Source organism: Pollachius pollachius (assembly GCF_949987615.1).
Source record: "Pollachius pollachius genome assembly, chromosome: 5".
Lineage (NCBI taxonomy): Eukaryota > Metazoa > Chordata > Actinopteri > Gadiformes > Gadidae > Pollachius > Pollachius pollachius.
In genome coordinates, this window is record NC_136938.1 from 5,016,513 (window position 1) to 5,028,950 (window position 12,438).

Sequence of the window (12,438 nt, forward strand, 5' to 3'; positions counted from 1 at the left end):
AACCTTGGTTGCCATGAGGAGAATAATGTTTGCTTGAAAACATCCCTGATCTGTGTCTCTCCGTCACCCAGAGGATTGGGGTTTCAGGAGCCGGCCAAGAGGAACACTTGCCCAATCTGGCCGCGCTTCTGACTTGGTTTGGGAGCTGTCTGTGGGGAGGGAGATGCTTCTCCCTGATCAAGGCGCTGGGAGAAGGAGCAGGCTAGCATGCAGCGCTGTACTCTTTCAGATGTATGCGCATAGAGACTAATGATAATGAATCACTTTCAATGAATTCCTTTAATGAAAGAATTAACCACCCAAAACCGTTCTGGTACAAACGATGTTTATAGCTAACTATCACCACTGACGTTGGTGATAGTTAGGTAATTCGTTTGGTAATTAGGGGTTAATGTGTACTATGTGTGTCGTTTATAATAATAGCAATAATACTAACAATAATAATACTGATAAGGATTATAACTATAATTATTCTTGTTGCTATATTATTGATGGAATATTATAATTAATTGTTCATTAATTAATTATATTATGATTATTAATCATATCATTATTAATATTATTACTGTTCTTATTATTATCATTAAAAATAAAACAATGTTAATAAGCTTCATCAATTGTGTTGGCTTCCATAGCAGAGGTATCAAAACACCAATCAAACTAAATGTTGGTTTGAACAAACGCAGTGTTATATTTTTTTCCTGCTGCGTGAAGTGGGTGTAGCCAAACGTGTTTGGGGCGTGGTCTGGCGCTCCGCACACTTCGCCTTGTTCCACATCCCGGTGCGCGCAGCGAGAGGCTCAACAACAAAGTGCTATCTTACTGACTAATTGTGCATCATTTGATACGTGCTGTTTGTGCTACAACTTGCAAAGCACAACAAACAGTAGGTTTCAACAAACAGTAGATGCTGCAACAGACCGCTTAACTCGACTTTTTCTGTCCAATCTACGTGCCCTAATACTTTTATGAGTTTTGGGAAGAAACTTCTGCGGGAAACGAGGGATCACCAGTACGCGCGTCCTGCAGAATAGATCCATGGACACTGCGGGATAGACGCGCCATCACCATCATCCCAGTTTTAATCGTTCCTTCTACTCAATCTGCTCGGAGGAAGAGAGGTGGACCTACTCCCGGCCAGTCGACGCGTGTCTTCTTTGTACACAGCAGCAGCTGCTCCTCAATGCATGGACACACACATCGGCTCCTGCGAAGATCTGATGCTCCTTGAGGTACAGCTTGGAGCCCACAGTCCGACCTCCACGCGTGTTCCTGAGCGATGAAGCGCCCGAGCAAGGTGTAAGAAGGTGGAGGAGAACAACTTAGAACCCACAGCAGCACGACGTTTGACGTGCGTCCTCTATCACCACAACGCTTCCCATCTCTCCGTTCCTCAGAAAGCTGCGGCCGGTTTCGCTCCCCGGATTGTAAAAAAGGGTAGAAACAAACTGAGCTCTGTTTAGAATAGGTTCGCTTCCCCCCCGAGGCACCATGGATGTAAGGTTTTATCCGACGGCTGGAGGGAATTCTATTCCAGGAGACCCACAGAACCTGGATTTTGCCCACTGTTTGGGGTACTACAACTTCAATAAGGTGAGACACGTTTCTGTTTGGGTTTAAATCATGTGCGCACATCAAGTTAATACCTGTGTGTCACCAAGCGAATCGTAGCCTACTTTCTTTGTTGCCTCGACTTTTTGGTGCCTAAATAAATATTAGTTGACATGATGTCTTTTTTTGACTTTTGCACAAAAAATAAAAAAGTAGTTGTCAAAATCACCAACGCAATACAAACTGTTCTGGTACATTGTACCTGATGCGCTGCTAGAACTCAGTGTGTCTGTTATAGTGCATAAGTTAACTATTCACATTGTGCAGCTCAACGTGTCTGTGGTAGTGCTGTAGTAAACTATTCAGATTATAGTGCGAAATGTGTCTGTATTAGTGCACTACTAAACTATTCACCACTGGGGTGTTAACCGGGGAGATAGGCGCTGTTGGCTTCACATTGTCGTGTTCTGTAACATCAGTGGCTGGCCGTTGTAACGACACCCTGTGCACAATCGAAACGAGCAATAAGTATCAGTGGTGAGTTTTTGTAACAGAACAATTACAATGTGCGAAAATCGCAAAAAACAAATCTTTACTTGTTGCAAACAAGTCCCCCCCCCCATGATGACAAATTACACCAGCGCTTGGTTTCACTATGATTTATATTTCGCCTTGAGTCCATATTTTTAAACAATGGTAAACTTGGTAATAACATGTCGCACACTACTTTTCGGCAGCCTTTTTGGTTTTCAATTAAGTTCACTTGACTTTTTTCTAAATCTAAGGCTCCGGCTTTCACAACAGTTCTTTGGTTTAAACAGTCGACATATATTCAAACCGAGATTGATGCAAAAGTTAATCAACAATAGCAGTAGTGACCCCACCCCTTCCAATCCCCTAAGACACCCCCCCCACACACACCCACACACATAAATACACACAAATGCACACACACACAAATGCACAAACACACACACACACAAAATTGTGTTCCTTCTCTTTCCCCTGCTCTCTACCAGTGAGTTTCTCAGCTCATCGGGCTGTTTCATCACCTCTTGTCGTGTGCGGATACCTATTCTCCATATGTGCCCAGTTTCATCATGTCTTCATCAGCTCACACGGAGATCCAAACAGCATTGCTTTCCAGCGCTGTAAGAATTTAATCACAATCTAATAGCAGGGCCAGATCATCGCTCCAAGCACACCGCGCTCCACGCGCGCCTGTGATTGGCTGACATGCTACTGCTGCTGCATGAGAGAAACACTGGTGAGGCATGGAGAGGTGGGTGCTAGTGGTGATGTGGTCGAGGGGGAGCCAGTGTCTCTCCTAATATGCATTAAGTAGTGGTGGTAAGACATACACCCCATGCTACTCGCAACATGTTCCCGCTGCATCGTCATAAGGTGGTAGTATTTCAGGGCTATTGTAGGGTAGCAGCATGGTATGGGCCTCCGCTCCCTCCAGGACATCTCTCACGCTGAGGATGTGATCCAGAGAGGTGAAGCAGCACTCCTCTTATCATCCCTTCAATTATTGGTATTCCGGAAGTAATTACAAGAGTCACTAGCTTTTGCAGTTCTGCCAAAGCTGTATCCAGCACAGATCGGTCCAGGAAATTACAAACAGTATTTTCAATGACAGCGTGCAAGGAGCCTTTTAAACATCCCCGATTCTCCCAACATTAACCGGAGTGTTCACATGAGTGGCACAAAGCTAATTAGGTACTATGGTTACAACTAATGAAGCTGCCAGTTTTGGACACTAACATGAAGGAACAAGGAAGGCACAAGAGAGAATCGTGTCATTAGAGTGTATTATCCTTAGGAGGAATGGATGGAGCTTGCAGTAGCTATAATAGAGTTCATCCTGCCCATATGCAAACCAAGGGTTTTGCAGGGCGTCTCTCATTTCCCTGGGGCTTTCGCTCTTGCCTTTTTGTTGTGATACATTTCATTTAGTTTGCACTGCGCAGGTAACAGAGCTATTGAAAGTAGCGCTTGGAAACAAAAGGCACTATAGTTTTAGATAAAGTCCCCGGTTTTAGATTTATAAGCCAGACGTCTGGAAAATTAAACTGTCAATGTATCACTGTCAAGGCAGCAAGCTGTTGACGTGAGCTGTTAGAAACTATTTTCAGATGTATCATTGAGCTGGGGGAGTCAGTTCTTGTCTAATCATGAGGTGGTTTCAAAACTGAAATATTAAACACATTTGATCATTTATATTCAAGATTAGAACTAGCTTGGGGCAATAGTTTTAACGTCTCAGCACACTTGGACCAATTGCTGATGAATTGAGGGAGATCAGACGGAAATAGTGGATTGGAAAAGACAGGCAGACAGAAAGGCTACCTCATGAAACTAATAACAACATCTTCCCAGACATCGTACCGCTGTTTGGTTGTGTCCATCTTTTTTGGATGTTTTGTTGATCTCAACCTGAGAGGCGATCTGAGGATCATCAAGTCAGTCATCCTCATATGTTTTTACAAGTTCCCACAGCCTTCCACAAGATTATATCAATGTTCCTTACACTTCCACAAAGCTTTATGTTTGCAGTGCTCCAGGATTTTCTGTCATGCTTGTGTAAACCAATTAGAAAGAAGACAAATGGAATGGATAAGTGGCAAAAATATACTTTTGTATGTGCATTCAAATATGACAGTGTCATTCAACAATACTATATACAGCATATAACCTTTAATAGGCGTTGTTGATTATGGGAGTTATCCACATGTGGAAAGAAGTAAGAACAAGTATATTATATATGAGGTTAACTCAATGCCTCATCTAGCAAGATATTACCCTCTTGAAAAAGATTGCTTTTATAAATGATTATGAAAGCCTGTGGGCCCGAGACTCTGATTTCTCCACGAATGGACACAGATAAAGTTCCCCTTGAGGATGTATTAAACATCTACTTTCGATTTTATTAGCCACTCATCTGTGATGAGGAAGACTAAGTGTGTTGTAAAAGCGATGATCAGGTAGGGGGCGGCCCCACCGTCTCAGCTGGCGCAATGATTAAGCCACAGCCATCACAGGGCTGTGTGAAAACACTAAGACGTGCAGAGCTGAGTCTAAAGTAACCAAACAACACATCAAACATGGACCTGGCTGTTTATCATGCCCTAATCGCACCGTGGAGGAGCACTAAACGAGTCATTAAGGAACCATAGGAAAACGAGAGACAGGATACTTGGTATGTTGCATCACTGCTACATATTCGTGAATCGTTTGCTCCTTCTGGTGGACTGGGCTGCTCCTAGGTCACCCCCCCCCCTCGGGCTCTGTCTCCCTGGGTCTTCGGTCGGTCGGTACTGACGGGGTTAAGACGCGATTGGAGGGCTGTGTGCGTCTCTCCAGTGTACACAGCTGGTGCCATTTCATCACACGCAATCTAAACATATCCAAACACTACTTTAAATGGTGGAGGGCTGGGCTGGCTGGGGGTTGGGGGGTGTTAACCTAACAGGTTGTCTGCTTAGTCCCCCCCCTTCACCCTCCCCGTTCCAGGAAGTGAACAGCCATTGAGCTTCTCAGAATCTCTCTCAATGTCACGGACCTTGCTTGGTTGATTTAGTAAGACACCTATTTCCCTTTGAGATCACAGTGTTATTTTAAGACCGCCCTATCCAAGATGCTATCCCAGTGTGTTGTTCGATGACATGCAAACCCGGACGCAGATCTTGACGTGCGTGTTGATTGTGCTCATTCAATCAAAAATCAACACCAAACTGGACATTTGCATTGTACCCTCGATGTCACTTTGTTTACCAATTGTTCTTGTAAGCTTCACACCACGAGTCCTCAAGCAATTGTGCAATGACCTTACCTAATGTTGGAGGGATATTGGTAGAAAGATAGAATGATGATTGCTTCTGTCTAATTTAACCAACCAAGGTTTGAGATGCCCTGGTTGTCCCCAGCTTACTATGCTAGCCACCACAGATCAATGTGCGCATGCATACATAATCCAAACATTCTCACACATGGCACACACATCCATGTACACAAACACCCACTCCAAATGAACAAATTAAGCCATACTAAATTTGTTCCACTTCTGCTGTTGCTGTATTTTAAAGAGGTTCCAGTGGCTATAGGCTCCGAATCTATACGGAGCCAAGAAGTCTGACTTATACGAACATCTGGTGGAACGTGGATGCTATAGTATGTTCCATATCACTTTAAACACTCTGCGGTCACTGTGTAAAAAAAATAACTACGATAAAGGTTATTTATTTTTTTTCTTTCCTGTGTGCTTCTGTTGGTTTAAAGAAAGTCATTAAATACAAGACTGGGCTTCCAGTCCAGCAAACGCACACTGAAGTTTTGCAGTATTGCAGGTTGCAACAAGAACGGTTATGTCATCACAACTCAAATGCCCCATTGAAATATTCCATGCGCTGCTTTATTGGCCATAATGTGTGCTTTTTGCAACTATAAAATGAATGCATTTATGATGTATGTCACTGCAGTAATGGTTATGTCAGCATTTCTGATCCTTAGACTTAATGATAGAGTAAAGGTTTGGATATACATGATAGATATAGGATATAAGACAACCCACTGTGTTGTCTACTAAAATAAACAGAGCTTCTAACCTTTAAAAGGACAGTTTTATGTTTCCACAGTTCAAACCAATATCCCTCCATCCTTAATTATTATCCTCATGACGTGATGGTTTCAGGATTCATTCAGGACCAGAGAGATCTTGTTCTGAATATTTAGTTTAATCAACCTTATCCTCACCTTAACCTAACATTATCTAGCGCCTTTTGTTCTTAAATGTCACATGCTGTTCATTTTAAATGAATCCAACAACCTTTCCCCCCATCATCTGATTAATAATAAAACATTATGCAGATGTACATTTGAATTACCTTTTGTAATTTATTAGATACTTCTTGAGTCATTTGTGGGGATACATATTCAGTATAGCCCAAATGGGAAATAAAGTGAAATCTCATACAAGTGACTTTTTCCTGGAAATATGCTTATTAAACAGTTCTTAGAAGCATATGCCTCAATATATACAACCCACATTATTATTTTTTCCCCCATCGTGAAAGATATGAATCAGATTGTATTTTGCTGGATCTCATACAGCATTAGCCTCGTTGACTCATAAAATGGAAAAAATGAATTGAAAATGATTGGTCAATACTTCCTGGTTTGTTCCTTCAATAATCATTGCCTGCCTTAATGCGTCCAGCTATTATGTTACAGTGGTTATCAGAAAAGCATGTATTCTATAATAAGAAATGTATTCTTGTATGTAACTCAACAGGCCATTGATGGCCACACAAGGATAAATTACTTTTGAAAGCACGCAACAATATTTTCTTTTTCAAATGAAAATACTTTCCTGGCTAGGCCCTCAACTGCTTTAATAATCATATATCGAAAAATTCCCTAAGCACAATTGTATTTATACAAGTAATTATGTACTCTGTGTAGGGTGCAGGAATACAAATCTCTCTTTCCCCCTTGTAGCGTCCGATAACCAAGAGGTAATAGTTGTTGATCTGACCAGCGCCATCACACCGCCCAACCGGGCCGCGTGGCTCCCTGTCAAACTTTAAGGGTTGACAATGGAGGCAGGTGTGCAAATATCACCCAGACTGGTTAAACAAGCCTAGACAATGGGCGCCAAATGCATGCTCACACGCACCCACACACACCCCAACACACACACACACACACACAAACGTGCACGCAAACACACACACACACACACACACACACGCAAACACACACACACACACACACTGACACACACACACTATTAGCTCTGAATACTGAACTGGATAGTGTATTAAAATATGTTGCTAACTACAATCTGTTGTTTGCATGAATGCAGTATTAATTAACTTATATTCATGGTTCACGTCTAATGACACTGACAATTGCAAAAAATAAAGTTTCTTCTTTTACATCTCTTAAGTCTTCTCCTTACATTCAGAAAACGACATTGTTGTTCAGTTCCATACGTTTTCTGTTTAACAGCTCATCTACACTGTAGACACTAGACAGGGGCCTTGAGTGGGTGTCTGACTGACACTATCTGCTTTGTAGTGCCGGGCTGAATGCTGAGAGGACTCTGAATGCCGTGAAGCCAATCATATCATATGGTCTAGATAGAAGAAGCTTTCTCAGAGGGGATGGGGAAGGTCAGTATGCACGCTCTGCTAGGAAAATAAATATGAAAACAGGTTTATGCAGATGTTGAGCGGAGTCACGTGGAACAAGACAGCACTGCGGACAGGGCTGACTGTGGGCTCGTTCCTGCGCTCTTATTGACAATCCTTCCCCTACCCTCACAGCACCTCTTAAATAAAGATCCAGCAGCACACAGCTCCCTGCCCCTTTATTTCCTCCTGCTGATAAAAGCAAAGCTGAGCGACTACATGGTATCAAAAGCATTGGAGGCAGTTGATTAAAGTGTTAGCTCAGAGTTAGCCAAGGTTAACCGTCCATAATGAAACACTTGGAAAATAATGATACGCTGCATGGGTTTATGAAAGCTCGTGGCTGCTCCGCTCAGCGGCGCTGACCTTCAGCAGTTCCACAAGTTAATCGCGGCGAGTCCACAGTTCCCCCCCATAGCTCGGAGACTCCCACTGCACGCCAGTGCGCACCCGTCACAAGGATCCCCACGCCAGGCCTCCCCGTGGCTGGGAACAGGGCTCGGGGTGGAGAGATGGCCATTGATCTGCAGCTCCATCCCTTTCTGGTGTCAAATGAGTTGGAGGCAGAAGAGGTGTCGTCAAGCTTAAGTAAAGATGTAATATAATTGGAGAGTGGTGTACGTCTCCACTCAAACAAAGAAACGAGTAGATTGATTGTTTTAAAATAGTGAAGGCACAGTTCAGTTCAATTCAATTTTATTTGTGTAGCCCTTAATCACCATTACAGTCTCAAAGGGCTTAACAGGCCAAATATTTATGACAGAACCGCAAAATAATTGACACTATACCTTGAAAATGGGATTACGGCTCTTTAAGGAAAACATCTGAACGGGAATACCTTGATTAATACCTTTTATTGATACATTTCATGAGCATATACCACAGTAATAAGTAGCACAAACATGAATATTATTTTGCCTTTCTAACCCCTGGATAATGCTCACACTTGACGGATTAAATATACGAAATATACCATGTGGGTATTAATGTTCTTGTTGTGTAAAACATGTAATGCATTGAAATTATATCCCAAGAAGAGCGTTTATTGCATCACATGGGGGGATTGTGAAAGCCATAGGGCCTTTTTGCTACATGACCCAATCTTCAGTAACGCTGCTTTCTTCTGGAAAGCAGATTGTGGATATTTCATTTGTACTCCATGTTTTTTGTGTCTGACCATTTCTATCTCATCGCAGTTCATCATTCCTCGGAATTTGTCACTTTGACTTGTGAAACTTAGGCAAATGGGTTGATAGTCAACAGGCACTCGGCCTCTACCTCTGATACGTTTTACATCTTAACATCCCAAAGAGTTCGGAGGTTTAAAACCTGAGCCTAAACCATCTAAGAGTTGTAGAGCCAGAAACTCTGACGCTGATAAACAACTGTTGTTGTTTGTGTGTTAGTGCAAGCCACACACCACACAAACATGGCTTCTAACTAAAGGGAGGTCAGAGAGGCCCATGTCAAGGCTTAATCAGGTGCGGCTACTCTTTAATTAGTGTGGTGGATTCTGTCGGCGACTAATTAAAAAGTCCGGGGATGCTTGTACACCTGTCTCCCTTCACCACCGCTATGCAATCGGCATATGTGTTGAATGTGCATGTGAGAGAGCTGCAACAGATTTCAATAGGCTTATTTACCGATTTGAGCCGGCTGGTTTTCCAGGATTGCATTTCAGACATGTTTGACTAGGAACACAATGCACCCAATTACCAAATGCATTTATATCACAAAACAGGAACTGTTTCCCTGTCAGCAGATTCATCACCAGGGCGTCCTAATAGTTGAGTGTCAAGCAGAAACAACAGAGTAGTGCATAAATCAATGGGACTTTCTTTGCCAAGGTTCTCCCGGCCCCATGGGAGGCCCCATGGTGCTTAATTAAAATCCAGAAGGATCATGTTTTAAGTGTAGGTGAGCTAGCGGTGAAAAACAATGACAAATCATCCCCCCAGAGCCCCGGTCGAGTGTTTTGGAAAAAGAACAGCTTTATGTTTGTTTTTTTTGCCCTTTTTTTTGTTGTGTCGTCCATAATGAATGAGATTTAAAGTGTAAATAAGTCTTTGTGTTTTGTGTCAGTGTCCCTGTCTGCCTTGAGCACTTTTCTTGGCAGCAGTATAATGTCAGCATAATAGCAGACCAGTATGGGTGTCATAATTACCTGCATGGGATTAGCATGGAAGATATTTTTTTATTGGCCATTATCTGATGGCTTTTTATCTTTTTCCTTCATGGGGATTCATGCTATATATTTCACAAGGGCATAATGTTCAGAAGGATTACGCTTTGGTGGACATATGTCGCCCGCCTTGACATGTACACACATATAGCATGTAACCGCTGTTCTTGTTTGTTTTAAATATTAATTCACAATGTAACAAAATCTAAACAATCCTTGGTAAATGTCCACACTAATCATACCAACAAAGACCAACTGAGCTACTGCGTTTAATAAGAAGGTTATATGGATGTAAACATTTTTGCTAACAATAACAGCCATAACTGAGAGCTTTTTAGTTGCAGAAGGTGCAGCACAGTAGCATTAGGAAGACTTGTGCGTTCTATCTGGGCACCTGACAGTGCCTCTCGCCCCTATAGATTATTGGTCCCCTGACACAAGGCTCCCCTCTCTGCAGTCAAAACAGAGAAATCCCATCATCCCCAGATGAGCCCCATCAGCAGTTCACAGGCCCGGTTGTCGCAGAAGTAACTATTAATGTTCCTTGTTCTTCTAAAACCCTTCAGTCCAGCACTGCAAGCTTTTAACAGAACTAAATGGTACAGCTGATGAATGCGCAGAGAATTCTAGAAGCTTCGGCGACGATGCACCTGGAATGGACAAATGAAACATAACATCGACTGCCAATTTTCCTCTTTAGTTGATGACTGGGAGCAGCTGCCTCGTGTTCAGTATGATGTAATGGTCACCTGCCAGGTTTTAATATCGGCAGTCTGGTCCGACACCAAATAGTTCAACTGACGAGGTGTTTCGCTCTCACCTTAATCACCTCATTGATCTTTACGCGAATAACGTTCAGCAAGACACAAGGACATTGATTACCACTGGCTATTAAAACTGTTCAATCAGTTGTTGGTAAAAGTAAATTGTCCAAGGGCCAAGGAATACAAATTGAAAGCCAAGGATATTAATTTTGCCTTCATAAACAGAGGCCATCATATGATGCCATTACCGCCCAATGCATCGCAATATAAGACAATGAACTCAGGATACTTCAACAACCAGTACAACCAACAAATAACCACAAAAATACACATAAGTTTGGAAGAAGTAACCTTCTTAGATGCAGAATGTTACTATTGTACTAATGTGTCAGAGGGCGCCATGGCAACCCTGGGGCCAATTGTGTTCCCTTATCTCGTGAGTTTCTGGATCTGACAACTTTGCACTGACCAGGCCAAACAGGCAAATAATTCCTTCCCGGCTGCAGAGAGGGGGTAGTGTGGAAAAGCGTGCTATTAAATATGATATGGATTAGCATTTTTAAAGGGAATGACAGGCAGAGCGTGAACTGGCCTATATAGTGCAATTTTTTTTGCAAGCATCATAATTTTGATGTGCACTGGCACAGCTACAAAAATAAGTGTGTGTTAAAAATAGAATGTGTGTGTGGTTATCAGCAGAAAACCTTCTCCCAAGTGAAATCCGCTCAATTACAGGCCTCTGAAGTGATATCCCCGAGCCTGCCTCCCAATGGCCAATCAGTCACGTTAAATCGTGATGGGGAATATTTCAGACGCGGCAGATTTGGATACAGACATGCTATTGTTGCCATCCATGTTTCGGTGTAGCTTTGATTACATAATGCAGCGTGTTTTAAAACGGGCATGGACTGATATTTCATGTTTTTTTTCTAAAGTATAGAAAAGGCTAACAGTGAAAAACAGTGTTGGATCGCAGGCTAATTGGGTCAATGTGTTTAGGGGGGTGAATAGAGAGATTTACTCCACCGATGTGGCCACCGTTTCTCCTATCCTGGCTGCAGGTAAATTAGCAAAAGACAGGTTGACAGTGGGAATTATATAATCTCATCTCAGTTAAAGCTGAATGTCATAGAAGAATAGTGACCCCTATTGAAATCAGACTTTACGATTGATAACTAATTGCAGAATAATGATTTGATTCAGCAGATTTTCTCCAGCTCTGTTTATTTCTTTTGGTAATATGCTCTCTAACAAGTCTTTCCTCAACAGCGTCTTAAATGTAATGAGATGCAGTGTGTTGTTTCTTCGCCCCCAGAGTAAAACAAGACCTAGATTTTGAATTGTGTTTATGTAGGTATGCTCCCAAGACATTGACTCTTATGCACACATTAATCATCCCCTATTAAGTAAACCTCTCGCATAGCAACGTCAATCATATGCACAGATTATGAGATTCATCAAATGGATGTTATGCACCTTGAATCTCTTACCGAAGGGTCAACATAAAGTTACAGTTTAACTTCAGTGGCTCAACGTTAACGTTTATCTCCTACCTGCCTGCAAACACCAACAGCTTGTGTTTGTCTGTACTGCGGTGGAAACGTGTGTGCCTTTGGCATGTTATTTCTGGAATGAGGTTGCAGGAGTTCAACAAAGACAAATGACAAGTAATGGTGGTGGAAGGGGGGGCTTTGCTTGTGTTCCAGTTTAAGGCATTAGAGGTGAAACTCCCCCTCAAGGTATTAGC

At 42.3% G+C, this 12,438-nt stretch overlaps 1 protein-coding gene across 1 annotated transcript in view; it reads left to right on the forward strand.

Moving 5' to 3' along the window:
* Positions 1-811: 811 nt before the first annotated feature.
* tox3 (TOX high mobility group box family member 3) overlaps positions 812-12,438 on the forward strand; it is a 38,627-nt gene continuing 27,000 nt past the window's right edge. Inside the window, exon 1 of the mRNA XM_079736676.1 lies at positions 812-1,593. Coding sequence (XP_079592802.1) covers positions 1,492-1,593 — 102 coding nt within the window. The 5' untranslated portion in view covers positions 812-1,491. The remainder of the gene's footprint in view (positions 1,594-12,438) is intronic.